This window comes from Pelodiscus sinensis, chromosome 2 (assembly GCF_052426305.1).
Source record: "Pelodiscus sinensis isolate ZL-2025 chromosome 2, ASM5242630v1, whole genome shotgun sequence".
Classification (NCBI taxonomy): domain Eukaryota; kingdom Metazoa; phylum Chordata; order Testudines; family Trionychidae; genus Pelodiscus; species Pelodiscus sinensis.
The window spans coordinates 44,447,546-44,465,934 of NC_143053.1; the positions used below are offsets into that span (position 1 = coordinate 44,447,546).

The 18,389-nt window shown below is 42.1% G+C and overlaps 1 protein-coding gene across 3 annotated transcripts in view; it reads right to left on the reverse strand.

Moving 5' to 3' along the window:
• The window catches only part of SLC26A7 (solute carrier family 26 member 7), a 161,127-nt gene that overhangs the window by 23,256 nt on the left and 119,482 nt on the right, over positions 1-18,389 (reverse strand). For all 3 annotated transcript variants that reach the window (XM_075920402.2, XM_075920401.2, XM_075920404.2), the window contains 2 exons: positions 10,714-10,820; positions 8,537-8,603 (listed from right to left, as the gene is read on the reverse strand). In XM_075920402.2, the coding sequence (XP_075776517.2) occupies positions 8,537-8,603; positions 10,714-10,820 (174 nt within the window). The remainder of the gene's footprint in view (positions 1-8,536; positions 8,604-10,713; positions 10,821-18,389) is intronic.

Sequence of the window (18,389 nt, forward strand, 5' to 3'; positions counted from 1 at the left end):
CAATATCACCCTTGACCAGAGGAATAAAGCTAAACTACTCTTGTGCTAGGCAGAATAACGCAACAAGCCAGCTCCAAGTTACCCAAAATAATATGAGCTTGTTTGTGCCTCCCAGACACATCTCTAATAGTATGATAAAAAGCTTCATTATAGGGCTGCTATTGCATGATTCTATCTAGGACTTGTGTAACCCACACACCTATTGTGGTTACTCAGCAATGCAAGTGGTACCTAGAACACAGCAACAGCTGAGACCAAGAGACCTCTACATCATGGGATGTGAGCCAGCTGACTTTTAGTTCAGAGGGTAGAGGCACCTATACTCAGCTCCAGAGCTCCCAGGTTCAAATCTGCCCAGTGGCAGTTGCACATGCAAGAACTCTCCTTTCAGGAAACAACTGATGAGAGATCACTATAGAAGTGGAGAAAGGAGTACAGCCTGCACAGTGCTCTGTCTTTATTCTCACACATAGAACATTTTGGCAGAAGTGAGTCGCCTCCTACAGATAGCCTTAGATTCTCATTTCATTTGTTTCAAAACAAACAAAGAAACAAGAGTAATCATGGCAAACACCATATTTCTGTCTTGAGTTGATAGACATGAAATAGAATGTGTTTAGCAACTGTATATTTTTTTAGATCATGGGGGGGAAGTTATGAAAAAATGTCAATAGAGCTGGATAAAAAGGAAAACAAAGCAACCACACTATACACAGTAATTAAGAAAGTCTGCCTCATGTTTTCACAGAATTTGGACATGCCAACAGCACTGCCAGAAGGCCCTGGAAACAACCTATAAGTGCTCCAAAAATATTTTCACCCCACGAAAAGGTATCTTTTCAACAAAGGTAACCAAGAATTTGGAGACACAACAGATCAATGTATTGCCAGACTGTACAAAATGGCTGACTTGTGCAATTACTAAATCTTGAAAGATTTAACTTGTGCTAGGTTAGTAATTGGAACAATAGATGCAGGAACTGGAAGGAGGATGCTCAGAGAGCCTACTCCAAAACTCTAGCAAGAGACACAGATGTGAAAAGCTAGTGGATAAACTTCCAGGAAATTGCAGAGGTAAGCAGAGCTAACACAAATCCACCAAGTAGCAGAGGGAAAGCATGAAACTACAATGAAAATACACAGCACATTCCCAGTAAACCTTGGAGCAAATAGCAATGGACCTCTTCACTGCAAACCACACAAACTCTCTAGTTCCTGTAGACTACTTTTCAGACCTCTGGGAATGAGTCAAATTGTCAGACACTACTGCAGCAAACAGCGTCACAGACTAAGCCTTGAAGCATTTCACATTTCAGCAGGCATGGTATTCCAAATTGTGTTGTTTCAGACAACTAGTTCACTTTACTTGCAGAGTGTTTGTGCAATTTACCCAGGAATGGGAATTCAGTCATATTATTTCAGTTATATCACTTCACCACCAGACCAGAGCCAACTGAACAGCCAACCTGAAAGATCATTTAAAAATACTAACACATCAGTAAAGAAAGCTTCAGAAAGCAAAAAACAGGGAAAGGCATTCTTGAATGGAGAAACACTCCCACAGGTGGCTTTAATAGTAGCCCAGTACAATGCTTGATGTTCAAACACTTAACCTGGTTCCTATCCTGGCTGCAGAAGTAATATACAAAGCGGAAGAGAGGCCTGCAAAAGCCAAAACCTACTGTGACTGAGAAGCTAATGCCCTGTATTTCTTGTGCAGCAATAAGTTACAGGGCTGCTACTAGAAGATCAGGCCTCTGTTTCAGATATGCCAACTACAGAGCTTCTTTCTCAGAGAGACACCAAAGATGAGCTTCCAAAAGATCCTTTCATGTTTTCCCAGGGGAGGTTGAGCTTAGCTTAAATAAGGAGAGGTTACTTACCTTACAGGAAAGTTCTTCAAGATGTTTTGCCCCATGGGTGCTCCACCACAGAATGTGCAAGTGCCCAGGCGCTTTTGGCCAGACACAGCAAACAGGGCATAATAGGGAGGCACAGGCCTACTGCCAGTCAGTTCTTTCTGGACTACAAAGCCTAACAGTTCAGAAGGAGGTGAAACACCAAGGGAAAAAACAGCTTGAAGGACTCAAGTTACTATAACATCTTCTGCTTCATCCTTATGAGTGCCCTATCATAGGAGACTCCCAAGTAGTAACTCAGTGAGGAAGAGGGTGCAGAGGAGTAATTCCTGGTCAGTTTGAAAGACTGTATCACCAAAGGCAGTATCACCTCTGGAAGCAGGTAAGATGTCATAGTGTTCAGCAAAGGTAGGGATAGAAAAATCAACAACTGTCTGCTATGGGAATATCTTTCAGAAGGGCTATAGATGGTACTCTAGTAGAATTTACTGTCACTCCAGGAGGGACATTCTCTCGCCTGCATTCTCATAACAGGTCCAGATGCAACCTGATACCCCCTTAGACTGTTAGTCTGGAAATTAGGTGGCCATTCATCCGAGCAACACAAACAATCTAAGAGAGATGTGGAGTGGATTAGTCCTGTTCAGATACATGGCAAAAGCCTTCCTGAAATCCAAAGAATGAATGCTTGATACTTCTCTGGAGGCAAGAGTTTTTTGGGTAGAAAACTAGTAGCTCAATTTCCTGATTAAAGAGATTTTGGGGAGCAAATGAAGATGGTGCATAATATAACCATGTTGTTATATAAGGTGGGTGTATGGTAGGTCTGTTATGCTTGAAAGCTACTGAGGAACCATGCTCTCAGATTCAGGAAGGAGGAGTTTGGATGAACAACAGTCCTGGACTCTGTCATAGGACTTCTGAGAGAAGATGAAGAGAAGAGAACCTCTGAGTAGTCGACGAGGTTTGAGTATCAAACCTGCCTCAGCCAAGCAAAGTTACGATAACTCTTACTCCTTCTCAATGCACCTTGAGAAAGTGGACTGTGCAGTGTGTGAAGAAATACTTCCTTTTGTTTGTTTTAAAACTGCTGTCCGTTAATTTCATTTGGTGAGCTCTAGTGCTTATGTTAAAGGAAAGAGTAAATAATTTTTCCTTGTGTACTTTCTTCACATCAGTCATGAATTTTTAGACCTTTATCATAACTCCCCTTGGTCTCTTTTCCAAGCTGTCCCAGTCTTATTCGTCTCTCCACATACTGCAGCCATTACATACCCCTAATCATTTTTGTTGCCCTTTTCTGAACCTTTTCCAATTCCAATATATGATTTTTTAAATGAGGTGACCACATTTGCATGCAGTATTCATACCAAACCATAGATTTAAAGAGAGACAATAAGATATTTTCTTCTTGTTATATATCACTTTCTTAATAATTCCCAACATTTTGTTTGCCTTTTGATTGCCATTGCACATGGAGTAGATGCTTTCAAATAGCTATCTACAATTACTCCAAGATCTCTCTCTCGAGTGGTAATAGCTAATTTAGACCTAATTAGTTTATTGCTACCAGTGTTGACGTGTAGGTCAGAAGAGCAAGGCATGGGTCTTCCTGCCATAGGATTATCTTGGATGCCTCTACAATTCTCTCAGCCTCTGCATTCACTTTTCGGTAATGTGGATTGCTAGCAATATGATCAAAATCATATTTCATTTGGAATTACTTAAATTCTGCTGCAGTGAATTGTGTACTGATTTCCATCACTAGCTGTTCAGGAATACCAAAACGAGCAAAAATGTACATCAGTTTCTCAATAACACTTCAACATGCCATGTCTTTTAAGGACACTACTTTCATATACCAGGAAAGTGAGTTCACTATGACCAAGAAAGGATGTCTTCTCTGTTAGTTTTGCAATGTTCACATGCAAATACCTTATTCTTTATGCCCTCGCTGATGCTCAACCTTCACACTAATGGGGTCCCATCATGAAATTTAGTTAATCCTTGATAATGTTCGTGGATGAGTTTAAGGATTTCTCCTCTGATTTCATTTGGAATTACAATTCAATCACTTTTAATCATGAGACCACTGGACTCATATAATTGTCCACATACTCCAAAGCAGTCTCTTACCATTTCTGTAGTGTACCTGACCTGATCTAAAGAAGAGCTCTGTGTAATCTAAAAAGTTTCTCTCTCTCTTACCAACAGAAGTTGGTCCAATTAAAAGATATTACCTTACCCACAATATCTCCATAGTGTCCCTTAAACACTTGCGCTACGTCTAGACTGCCCCCTCTTGTGCAAAAAATAGGCAAATGAGGCAAAGCATGGAATACCGCCACACCTCATTTGCATAATTAATGAGGCTCCATTTTTGCGCAAGAGCCATTCTGCCACTTATTTTCAGGCAGAACGGCTCTTGCGCAAAAACAGAGCCTAATTAATTATGCAAATGAGCAGGGCTCGACAAATCATTGAATCTACTCGCCCATGGAGAGTAGATTTTAGCCGGTCACCACGTTCACCGGTGGCACGCGCATGCACAATGCGGGTCTTGCACATGCGCAGTGCGGGGCTGGCGAGCAGATTTCGCCACCATTTGTCAAGCCCTGCAAGAGGCACGGCGATATTCCACACTTTGCCTCATTTTCACTTATTTTGTGCAAGAAGGGGCAGTCTAGATGTCACTTTGGATTGGCCAGCCCAGATGTAACCGATCTAATTTTTTTTTTTTAGGTTTTTCAAGTTTCTCCTGATTTTTGTTCTGCTGTTTGATTAGTTCTGACAGTTTTGTTATCTGCATAGCTGTGTCTAAGGACTAGGTCTGTCTTCAACTTTAGCGGCTGTGAAAAAGTCTTGTCGGTGAATATAATAATCAAATTGTTTCTGCTTTTTTATGTTTTGCAGACCCAAAATTAGAATTTTTAGTCAACACGTGGAGCACTCTTATAAAACATTCAGCCCCTTCCTTTCTGAATTATCTGCTGAAAACATGCTCTTTCATAAGCCACTCTTCTCTGAGCTTTAAAGTATGCAAACATAGTTAAAACTTCTCACAATCATCTTTATGATAGTCTTAGTAAAGATAAAAGGTCTAAAGATTTGTTCTGCCTGCTTCTCAGTATAAATGAAAAACCATATCTCAGTGTCTTTAGTTTTCTTGTGGAGCCTGTTTGCAACGGAAAATCTTGCAAAATGTTGTTTCCATTTGACAATTCTGTACATTTAGCAAAATTGAAGTTTTCTTAGGCATTGAAGAGCGGTATGTTAAGATTGCTCCTGAAAGTTTTTCTTCCTTCTGAAGAAATCTTTGTTGCTGCTTTACTTCTGTTTCTGTTCTCTTCAGTACTAATTTACTCATGACACCATGCCATGTATTTCTTGTACTCACTAGGTTGCTGGGCTGCTACTAGCATGTCAGGTTTCTATATCAGATAAGAACTGACTACAGAACATCCCTCTCAGAGAGATACACCAGTGATGTTTCTTTATAAGAGACTTTAATTAATGCTTTCCCCAGGATGGCTGAGGTTAGTTTAAATAAGGTGTACTACACACAGCACCATCTAGTGGCCCAATACTATAATACACCTTAGCCTTTCACTACAGCTGAAATCCCTCCCAGTCCAAGAACTACCAACCAGGTGAACCCATCAAGATTAAACTTTTCCTCAGAGTGTGGTTGAGGGGAACTGAGACACATTCAGATCTGGTTTAGTTCTAGCTACATTCTGGAGGCACTTCAAAATATGATCTTTATCATTCTGAGAAAAACTGAGCTCCTTTACTATGTACTCTTCCCAAGAAGGAAAGAAGACTATTTGAAGCAGCCTTTTCATTACATTCCTGAGGACATCCACAGCTGTGGTGTGTATTAATCCACATCCCCTACATTTTGGCAAGAGTTTGATCTTAATAGCACCTATGATGTGACACGCTTCACAAAGTAGCATTCTCTCAATCTTTTCTGTACTGAAGTGTCTGTTCACTTATTGCCAGGATAACCCCTATGAATTCACAGCGCCTTGATAGCTTGACAGATTATTACATTTGCATATATTCATGTTTAGGTATCCTTTTCATCTCAAAGTTGTCATTTTGAAGGGGAGCCTGGAAAACTCCAGCATTCAACACATTTAAAAACTCACTGTAAACAACTGCAACCCAGCAGTTCTAAATTAAGTTAAAAGGCATGTCCCAAGGCAGTTTACTTAATCTTGAAAATGTTCTTCCTCTTTGTTTTCTATAATAAACTCTTGAGAAATATGCTTCCTTACTAAAGTTTTATTCCTTCCACCATGTATGTATGCTAGTTTGTTATTGTATGTTCTCAGGCATTGATCTTTCTTGCTGATTTAGGAAAAGAGAGAGCTAAAGCAGGAACTTGGAGAAGAGAGAGAAGGATTTTTTTAAAATATTTGGCAAGAGATGGATCCAATTTTGGGTCATATAACTAACAAACTTCATTTAACTTTTCTTAATGTTGAAATTTGATCTAATAATCAGCAACTGGGATAGTCCTCAAAACATTGTTTTTCATTAGTGTTTTAGAATTCTCCCCCTCTCTCCATTGTTTTCGGTCTTGTCACTCAAAATGTCTCAGTGTGCCAAACAGTAAATTCTCTTGGGCAAACTCTCAACTTTTGAGTCCAAGATTCAAGACGTAATGCAGATGTCAAAAAAGAATGATTTGCATGGGAGAGGTTCACAAATGAGGTAATAACTGGCAAGCATGTTGCTAACCACACTATTAAGAAGACTGGATGGACAGATACGTGAAATATCATGTGGATGCAGAAGGAAAGGCTTCACTGAGATGCAGAAAGGTTTATTAGATAGCGCATTAGACTAGGAATCAGGAGAGCTGGGTTCTGTTTCTCACACATTCACTGTTTTGCTGTCCAATTGTGGGTAAGTCACTGATCCCATAGGTAGGGCCCTATGAAATTCACAATCCATTTTGGTCATTTTCACGGTCATAGGATTTTTTAAAATTGTAAACTTTATGGTTTCAGGCATTTAAAGCTGAAATTTAATGGTGTTGTAGGACAGTTGGGGCATGGGTCACAAGATTATTGTAGGGGGCTGGGTCTATTGCTACCCTTACTTCTGTGTTGCTGAAGGTAGTGGTGTTACCTTCAGAGCTGGGTAGCTGGAGAGCAGCAGTTGCTGGCTGGGGGAAGCTCAGCTCTGAAGATAGAGCCACTGCCACCAGCAGCACAGAAAAACGGCATTTTATGACAATGCCACCCTTACTTGTATGCGGTTGCTGAAGGGACACTGCCTTCAGAGCTGGAACAATAGCTGGTCTCTGGCTGCCTACCTCTTAAGGCAACACAGAAATTAGGGTGGCAATACTGCAACCCTCCTGTAACTCCCTTTTGGGTCAGAATCCCCAATTTGAGAAATGCTAGTCCCCTGTGAAATGTGTATAGTGTAGGGTAAACGCACACAAAAGACCAGATTCCACAGTCCATGATGAGTTTTTCATGGTTGTGAATTTGGTAGGGCCCTACTGATACGTGCTGAAACTGGGAATGCAAGGGATGCTGCTGCACCATCTGGCTTGAAGTGGTCTCCCTTATGGCTTCAGGCATTTAAAGCTGACATTTCATTGTGTTGTAGGACGGTTGGGGCAGGGGTCACAAGATTATTGTAGGGGGCTGGGTCTATTGCTACCCTTACTTCTATGTTGCTGAAGATGGCAGTGTTGCCTTCAGAGCTGGGCAGCTGGAGAGCAGCAGTTGCTGGCTGGGGGAAGCTTAGCTGTACTTTTTTTATACAGGCTTTATTGTTTGGTTCAATTGCTCTAGGCATGAATACTATACAAATTGCTCCAGCACCCTTGATTAAATCTCTCTTTCTCCTCTACCTTTTAACCTGTCTTTTTGACTGATCGGAGCAGGGGATTTCTGATTATGCATGTGTAGAGTGTCTGACACAATGGGCGCTGATGTCACCTGGTAATACCAAGTAATCATAACTTTAAAGGAAATAAGCAAAATGAATTGCAATATGTGATTGGGAGTGTAAAATACAGATGAAAATGCAAGTTCAGAAACAAGTCCCTTAAGGTAGGATCATCTCATCTGCTTCTCAAGGGGATCCTGACCATGGTGATCCTGGCTGAAAGGTCTTAAAGGGATCTATGCCATCTCCAAGTTGCCTGCCTCGTTTTCCCCACCACGTGTGGGTGCACTATGAGAAGTCAGGTTCTGGATGAGCTGAGAGGACAGAAGAATGGCTGGGAAGGGTGTCAAAGACTGGTAGAGAAATAAGGAAATCATGTGGAAGGAAAGACACAGGTTGTATCTATTTGGAAACCAATGGGACTCAAGACAGCTTCTTCCATGAGAGGCAAAGTCCAACAAAAGCATGAAGATGAACATCCATAAATTGAAATTCACTGAATTTTATGTCCATGAAACCAAAGACAACACAACTGTTGACTATAACCCTTAATTTTTATATAACCTTTATATTGTGCATACACAACTGAAAAAAAACATAAAAGACCCAAAGCACAACATTCCTATGCCCTGTATTTCCCTTGATCCTAGAAATAGTCATGTAATTGTAATTTTTGAGTGTACTTAGTCTTATAACAATCTATGGGAGATGAAAAGCTGAAGATTAATAAGGGATAGAGGAGCAGAGGAAGGTACACTTACACAATCACCTTCTGTTTTGAATTTACATTCCACTTCTTTGATACTTTTCATACTCACTGTCCTTGCTCTGTAATTAATACATGGAGAAAAGATGTGAAGCAGATCATCAGTAATGTTGACTATGGGTAAGTAGAGATACAACTCTAAACTATTGCAAGACAGGCAGTTACTGAGAAAATATATCCTTTAAGTGTACAAATGCTAGACAGCTAAATAGGCTTAGGTTGATTATGTAGCCTCTTTAAATTCTGAAAAGTTGTTGTCGTATGTTACTTTCAGAATTCTGTAGCTTTATTTTTCAATTTAAAGTATGAAAAATGGGACTCTTTTGTAAAGTAATATTAACCTTTAATTATGTTAATGCTACTCCTGTTACAACTCTGATACTATATTCATAGGCGTTGACTTCTTGAGTGCTCCAGGGAGGGACTATCCATGGAAAAATATTGTGGGGGCTCAGCACTCCCTGACAGACTTTTCCTCTCCCTCCCCACAGTGTCCTTCTGCCCACTGTGAATCAGCTTTTAAGCATGAGGCACATTGGGGAGTGGGAGGAAAGGGAGCAGGATGAGACAGGGGAGAGGGCAGAATAGGGCAGGGAGGGGCAGAGCAGGGGTGGGGCAATGCATCAGGAGGGTGCCCCAGCTGCCGGGAAGTAGAAAGGGTGGGGGAGCAAGGAGCAGATGGGATGGGAACAGCAGCTTCCAGTGCTCAGGCACTGCTCTGCAGTGTGGTGGGCTGGCGGCTGCCTGAGAGAGCCTAACTGAGGAAGTGGCCCCCTCCCACCAAACAGAGCTGTGGAATGCACCAGAGGGGTAGGTGCCATGGGAAGACAGAGAACCTACCCCCACAAGCAACAGGAGGCAGGAAGAGTGCAGTGGCCCTGGGCTGGGCATGGGGGGAGTTAGTGAGGCGATGGGACACACGACTTCCTCTTTAAACTGAGACACCCTAGTAAGAGGAGGCACCAGTTAATCTTCAGGGAAGGGGGCGGGGAGATGTGGAGCGGGGGCCAAAAGAGGCATGGTGGGGGCACAGCTTTGGGGGAAGTGGTGGAGTGGGGTCAGGGACTGGGACAGAATGCGGGCAGGACATCCACCCCCTGGCAAATCACAAACTCAGCACTTGCAAATGTATTTATTATTTGTATCATTGTATCACCCAAAGACCTCAATCAGAATTTGGGATTTTTTTTGTACTGGTCACTGTACAAACACAGAGTGAGACACTTTCCCTGACCTATACCTGTAACCTATGCCTACACTGAATGCTAGGGGCTTGTTTCCCAGCTCCTGTACACATATTCACTGTAGCCCTCATCTAGTTTCAGACACATCTGTGCTCAGTACAGCCCAGCTGTGTCTCTGCTGCTGCTACCCATACTCATGCTCGCTCATTAAGAGCTAGCACAAGCATGTGTACACAAAGAGCTCACCATTCTAACTCATATGGTAGACAGAGCCCTCAGTAGAGTTACGTAATATGTGGCCCACTTCTTGAAAAGAAAAAGGAATGACTTACTGCTCAGCACTGGACTTAGTTACTCTACATTTGCCTGCAAAATATGAACACGAGGAAAGAGAAAAAAATATTGGCCTGGAAAATTAAAGTTTCTACAGAGATGTGGGTTTTAAAAGTTCATTATATTCTGAATGGCTTTTGCTTGCTATCTGCAAAACTGTTTTTGTCATACCTTTGTGAGACAAAATACAAACATTTCAATAGTGATCTCAATCCATGGAAACCAGGAGAAATCAGAGGGGAGACTGGATAAGACTTGGAAATGTCAATTGCCCTGTTCTGTGTGGCTCTTTTAACACTTTGCTGTATTTAACTTATTTTGATATACAAAACCATGTTCCCTCTATGCTGCTGAGTTCTGTATTAACATTTCAGGATCTTATGCCTTTCATCATCCTTATTACAAGATAACCACATGAGACTCGATTCAAAATCAGCTGAATGACACCATTTATTTCTATTAGTATTGGTTCAGATATGTGGTCAATCTTTGGACCAAATGCTCAGGATTCTTTTCATAACTACAATTTTTTATTAGTTATAAAAATGAGATTTCATTATTTAACACAGTGAATTGCACACCTATACTTAGTGTGGAGCAACACATGTCACATTGATTTGTTTCTAGAACATTTTAAGAACAAATGATGTCTCACCTTTGGAAGCGAAAAATCACTATAACTATAGTGCAGACAACTCCATATAATAGTCCCACGTTAGCAGCAAAGCATACTGTAAATACATAGGTACTAACCCATATGCTCTTCAAGGAAGGAAACAAAAGACACAATTAGTTTAAGCTGTCCACAGAACTATAAAACTGAATAAATATGTTTAAAGTGCAAGCAGAGGTTCCCAGCAAGAGGCTTATATTAGAATGATAACTAGAGATAGTAGTCAGGAATCTATGAACTGGCAAATGACGAATACTGAATTATCCATGAAAATTGTACCTTTCCCTCAGAAATAGTATGTGATCTGACACGAACAAGTTTAGTGATCATGGAAATCCACTTCTGAAGCTCTTACAATGACACATATTGCTGAAATGAACTGAATGGGCTGCTATATTCAACACCCTAGTGACATAAAAAACTGAGTATCGGGGGGCACTTACGGCACTCTCTATTAGCCTCGTTTAGCATGGACACTCTAATTGACAAGAGTTTTTTCCCCCCCTTTTTCCCTTCCCATTCCCTATTTTTCTTTATTTGTACCTATGGACCCCTTGCTGCACTCAGCTGAAGAAGTGTGTTGTGCCCACAAAAGCTCATGACACTAACTACATTTTGTGTTAGTCTCTAAAGTGCTGCAGGACTATTCATTGGTTTTTTTGTTTGTTTTTACAGTAGCAATGTTATTCAGGCTGAATTCAACTTAGTGAAGGCTCAATAAATTTCATTTTCCAAGTTGGCAAGTTAGTGACCACTTGTCCACTGCAAACATTTAAAAAACTGGTCTCCTTTATGCAATGCCAGATGCAGTACAAACCAGGGAATGTATTTCATAGTGTAGTAGGAAAGAAAATATAAGCAAACACTTTTCCAACTCTATAACTGCTCTAACAATCAGCAAAATGCATAAACATGATTGCTCCTAATAATTAAAGGTAATTTGTAACTTTTGACAAAGTTTACTCATTAAGAGCAAGAGATTGATCACATTACTTATTGTCATGTTACCAGATTTTAAGGGGAACAGCCAGATCACTGCTGCACCCATGCGGAGGGTTGCCCCAAAAGTTGGTGCAAAGGGGGCTGTGCAAGGTGTCAAATGAAAGCTTATCTTATACTGATTCTATATATGCTATTCATGTAATTGTATAATGTCTGTGTGTGAAGTTATAAGCATGTATTCTGTGTGGATACTGAATATTTCTCCGTATGTGGTTGAGCAGTGGGCGAAGAAGCTCAGCCTATGGACATGCTAATGAGCAAGTCTCCATGAAACAATAGCTCTCTATAGGGTAAGGACACACCTCAAGAATGGTGACAGGGAACACAGGGATAGGCCACTGGCCAGGTGACCTGCTGCAGCCAAAAAGAGACGAGGAAGGAGGTATATAGGGGCCATGTGGCATCCTCCATTTTGGGCTCAGCTCAGCATCCCAGATGCAGGATTGCAGGGATCAACGAGCTGGAAAGAGCTGTGGACCCATCCTGACTTAGGATGTACACCAAGGACTTTTAAGCCAGCAGTTATAACACCTCTGCTGCTAGCCTGCATTGAGAACTGGGAGATTCAATGCATGTAACATATGATACTTTAATAACCTTACTCTCATGCTTTTCTTTCTTTTAGTAATAAACCTTTAGATTTTAGATTCTAAAGGATTGGCTCAGCATGATTTGTAGGTAAGATCCAGAGTGTAAATTGACCTGGGATCTGTGGTTGGTGTCTTGGAACTGGACAGAACTTGTTCAGGGAAAGTGAAATTGGGTTCTAAAACCCCGCACCTGTGTCTGAGACCCGGGGCCATCTGGGGCCTGGATATTGCTTGGGTGTCAGAGAGGTTTTGCTCATGAGGCTTCTGACTGGCTAGGCAGGCAGCTGAAGCGCTCTGTGGGACTGGTTTGTGGCCTATTTGGGAAGGTCTCCAGTCTGGGGGCTATAGAGAGCCCCGAATATGAGCAATTCGCCCTGAGCAGACGCCCTCAGCTGTGCCCAGACCCGGCCTGGTCCGTCACACTTAGTAAAGGCCAAATTTTTCAGCCAGGCCTTTCAATAACCTCCAATTAAGCACAAACATACTGAAGATTCACAGGTATAAACATACTTTAAAAAAATCCTACATTGGTACTAAGTACATAAGAACAGCCATATTGGGTCAGACCAAAGGTCCATCTGGCACAATATTCTGTCTTCCAACAGTACCCAATGCCAGGTACCCCAGAGGGAATAGACAGAAAAGGCAATCAACAAGTGATCCCTCCCCATCACCCATTTTCAGCCTCTGAAAACAGAGGGTAGGGACACCATTCCTACACATCCTAGGTAATAAGCATTAGTGAATTTATCTAGTTCTTTTTTGAACCCTGTTAAAGTTCTGGTCTTCACAACATCCTCTGGCAAGGAGTTCCAGAGGTTGACTGTGCATTGTGTGAAGAAATACTTCCTTTTGTTGGTTTTAAACCTGCTACCTATTAATTTCATTTGATGATCCCTAACTCTTATGTTATGGGAGCAAGTAAATCACTTTTCCTAATTCACTTTCTCCATACAAATCATTTTGTAAACCTCTATCTTATCCCTCCTTAGTCTCCTCTTTTCTATGCTGAAAATTCCCAGTCTTTTTAATCTGCAGGGAATAAGAAGGTTTCTTTAAGCCCAAGAGTTAACAGGGATTAGAAAAGATAGCCTGTGGAGAAGGACAAACTCCAGGCAAGAAGTGCCAAGAGAACAGGAAGGCAGATCCCCAGCGTGGAAGAACTGTGATAACTTTTGGACTGGGATGAAATAAACTTTAAAAAGAGGACTGATATGCAGGGAGGAGGGTAGGAGAAAGTGCTGGGCAGTAACAGCGGAGCCAGCAGGCTCGTTATGGAGCTCCAATTAAACACTGCAGAACAGACCTTGTTAAGAAGAACTGAAGTCTACCTAATTGTGGGGTGAAGGAGAACTGGAAGGCTAATTATGCCATTAGGGAGGAAGTCAAGAGGGAGAGAGAGATTGATCTTCCTTGCTTGCCTCCGGGAATGAAGGCTTCCTACATCTGTGAGAAAGGTACACAAGGGTGGTGGGAATCAACACTGTAAATAAACTGCACCTAGTGTTTTATCAGCACAATGGTCCCTGAAAGGTTTGTGGCCTTGAGCAGAGGCAGGAACAAGTGGACCTGCCACACATGGGATTTTAGCCAGCACAAGGGTTTGGAAGCTCAGACAATAAAGGAGACCCTGTAATCGTGGGTAAAGCAGTAAGAAGAAATTCAGAAGACCCTGTAGAATTTCAAACTATCCCACCAACCTGGTTTTGCTTACCTGGCAGACAGTCAGAGCAACAGAAAGCCCTGAAAGATTTCATAAAGAAATGAGCCAACATCGGTTCCTATGGAAGGCAGTGGGCCCTGTGGTGAGGGATGGCACCTGGACAGGGGTCTAGGACTACATAAGATCAGCTCTGCAGAGGACCCTGATGCATTCCTGGGCACTGGAGATTGGATAGCTATGGGTGCAAGTTGGCATAGGGCAACCTGGGCCTCAAGGCTAGCTCCCTAGCTGTCAGGGAAAGCCCAAATGGCCTATATGGCTCTGAATGAGGAGCAGGCAAGGAATTATTAGGTGATGAGCACAGCCATTCTGGATCAGGTAGGTCTGTCCACTGAAAAGTACTGCCAAGAGTTCTGATCCACAAGGTAGAGTGGAGGTTTACAGCCACATTCACCCAAGATTTGATGGACTGGGCTACCCACTGGTTTAGATCAGACACCCAAACAGTGCGAGGTGGAAATAATGCATTATCTAGTGCCAGGACAGTTCCTTAAAGGCCTGCCCAGGAACTTATGGATCAGGCAGCATCAACCAGGTATGGCAGATATGGCTGTGAAACTGACTGAGTTACAGAGGCAGACTTTCTCAGGAAAGGGGGATGACCATAGAAGGATCTAGAGCTTGGGAGGAAGACTGTAGAACTCACAGCAGGAAGGGGCCTAGAAGGGAAGGAGGAAGAGCCCCAAGGAGTTCTGATACATGCTATTAGCAAGGCCAATAGGGACACACAATAAGGTACTGCCTGTACATAGATTGTGGTTTTGCTGAGTGAAGGAAGAAATTCCAGAGGAGCCTTGTGAATATGGCCTCAGCTTTCTCCCTTGTTCAAAGGGGAGCTGATAAAGCCTCACTGGATGATTTGGTAGCAGGTATTCCCATGTACACATTCTGTATTTATAAGACACTGCCCTATGGCTCAGATACCCCGGGAGATCTTGGAGAGATTTTGTTGGAAGTCAGCAATTGAGGGTGGGGGAGAATAGGAATTAAGGAAGACCCAACTCCTTAGCAGAGGTCTTAGTAGAAGACTGATGGAGTCCCCTGCAATACCATGCCAAGGAGAAGAAACCCAGGCACAGTTTGGAGGGTTGGGAGAACCCGAGCTTCTGAGTGGTCAGAGGGATAAAGGATACAACCTTGATCCTTTGCCAGATACAAAGGTGGAAAATAAGAAGAGCAATCTCCAGGGGGCCCACGGTGTGAGGACTTGTGGGCTCAGATGGAGCCAAAGGGGTCTCCTCCTCCCAAAAAAGTATGATTTCTGTGAGTGGAGAATGAGTTGACCCCATGAGGGTGACCAGATGATCAACTTAGGAACAGGGAGAGAAATTGTTAAGAAGAGCTGTGACCAACTGTGGTGGAGGTCAGCTGGAAGGCTAATTAAGTTACTAGGCAGAGGATACAAAAAGGAATGCAGGAGAGGAGGAGGAGACAGAGACTGTTCTTGCTTGCCTCAGAAGGAGAATGTTACTCATCCTGTGGAGCAACAGGTTCTTCAAGATGCGTGTCCCTGTGGCTGCTCCACCTGTAAGAGTGGCAGTGCCCCCAGAACCTGCAATCAGAGACCTTCAAAAGCTGCGCCCATTGGACCATTCATGCGCATTTCCTCCTCTCATGTTCTGCACTGGACATAGATCTAGTGCAGTGTAATCCGACCACTCCCAGTTCCCTCTCTGCCACAAAGCATGTGTTTTTGGCTCCAAAGAAGAGAGGAGGAGGGTGGGTACTGGGGTATCCATAGAAACATACATCTCAAAGAACTGAAGGCTCCCCAAGTCTGTAAGAGTAAGGCTGTATGGTTACATGGGTGGGGGAATCAACCTCATAAATACACTGCATTGGATGTTTTATCAGCACAAAGGTCTCTGAGCTGATTGTGGACTTGAGTTGAGGCAGAATCAGAGACAACTCAGACCTACTGATAGTGGGGTGGGGGGGAAAAGTTAAGAGTTCTGCTGCCTTCGGAATAGCTGGAGTCAACCCTCCCTTATCCTCAATCTCCCCTCCCAGAAAGCAGCAGCCCCTTCGTGCAGTTCCCAGGTGTTGCTCCTGCCTCTCCCCATGGGTCACAGATTGCTAGCTCTGGCGGCTGCTGTGCAGAGAGGGAGTCCAGCCACACCATGTGACTGAATGGGGCTGGCAAACCCTGGCAGAAATCTGGGAGGGACACACAACACTGCATGCCCCACCCCAAAGGAAAACTTCACAAGTTTCAAGTTTAAAACACTTTGTGCAGAACTTAATAAAGTGGACCCCAGAAAGGGTATGGTGTGAGTATCTCAACTGTGCGGACTTTTTAAAGGGGCTAAGTGAAAGGGAAATGGAGGCAGCAGAGTCATAGTGGCCACTACATGCTCTATGACAGTTGATTACTACACATTTTACAAGATTTTTTAAATTGTAGTGTGTACTAAAACAACGACATTTAAATGTGACAGTCCCCATGCTATGTTCCAATGGACTTCTGTGGTTGACAGAAAATTTTAATTGTCATTCATGCCAGAAACTCACATGGGAGTGGAAGCAAGCTCCAGACCAGGAATACAAACCACAGACTTAAAATGAAAACAAGAGTATGTATTAAGTGAATAAATGCACTGACTCTTTCTCCTGGGGGCTCTCAAAGAATATTGGTACAGTTGAGGGAATTTGAGCAAAGTGTGGCATTCAGTTTATATAAAGTCTGAAAGAAGAATGGAAATGAGTTTACAGAATCAGGGATATATATATTTTTCTCCGGAGCTGAATGTATCTTTGATTAATTTCTGTTCAAGCTTATAGAGAAAATAGTGTATACTATAATCACACAATGTCATTTCTCTTCTAGAAGATGGCTGATGCCAAAGCAGTTATTTCAGAAATGCCAGATGCAATTCAGTACTTTGGATCTAACAATGGAAGTTGTTACCTGAGCAAATACTTCAGGATTTGGCCCTAAATTGTCAATTATAAATCACATTTTATACAGCTACACTTTACACAATGTGAAATGTTATAATCCGTTGCTGAGCAAAACATTTTTCTTCCAACTCTTAAAAGTTCCAAACTACAACAAAAGAATCTGATGTCTTTCTTTGGTGACACTTCCTTTGATCAAATAGCAAAGAGGTAACTTATTTTTTAAAACAAAAAACTGATGAAACAAAAAACTGACCCATCATAAAATGAAATGTTACAAATCATTGTGCATGGATTTATACAGACTATCACCACGAAAATTGTCAAAACCGGTTAATCAGCGTGTCATTTTAGAGAATGGGTTTTTTTTCCTGTTTACCAGGTTGCTCTTATTACACATGAAAATGCAAATCCAGAAAGTCTGAACTTTAAATACAAACTGAATCCAACTAAACTCATTCCGCCAATGCTTAATCTATCCCGATCTTCAGACCAAACCACTTGCACTTCAACTTGTAAATTTTTGCTGAGCCCCAATGTTACCACATCATTAACATCTCACCACACCTACGACAGCTACAAAAGTCTTCACATGTTTCAAGTAGCTCACACCCTTATAAATTGTAGGCCTTGATCTTAATTTGTTCATTCAAGACTTTTCAACCTGTAGTTTTACCCAGAGATTACTATTTCAGCTCTGGACGTCAGAGACCCTCATTAATCTAAACATTTACTAGACAAATGGAAACAGAACAAGGTTTCAGCTATCTATAAAAGTATTAGCAGGGATATGATGGAAATGAAATTGAGAGAATCTCATTCTAAGGTAAATAGTTGCATTATAACATGACTAAGATCCACTGGTAGGACAGTGCAAGTGAAACACACTGGTACTGTCCTGCACGTGCTCCGAGGAGAGAATGTTTTAGATTCTAGAGCTGACACGGGTGAAAGAAAAAGAGGAGGAGGGGAAACCAGGTAATCCAAGCAAAGCCTGTGCTTGGAAATACAAAATCAAAAATTGTTAAGCACTGTGAGCCTAAATTATTTTTATTATCTAGATAATGCAGGTCTCTTAAATACTGGGTCCTAATGCTACATTAGTATCCAGTATTATCCCTTCCCCCCAGCAATGACTGTCTGGGTCCACAGACTGCAAAATCTTCAGAAGGGGACCACTATCTATTTCTCTGTTAGTACAAAACCAATTACAGTGGGGCCCAGTCTTGACTCAGGATTTTGGCACCAAGGCAACACTAGGTAATAAATAATTAAGATACTTTAAATGTCTTTCTCTGCTAATGATGTCAGTGGATTCTCTGAATCTTTTTGCCAGGCTCTTTATTTGACAGGAAGTCAATAAACTGACAACACAATCTCCTGCCACTGAAGAGCTTACAGAGCTAGAGAAGGCTAAAAGACAGCAGAAGGAATGAAAGTGGCAT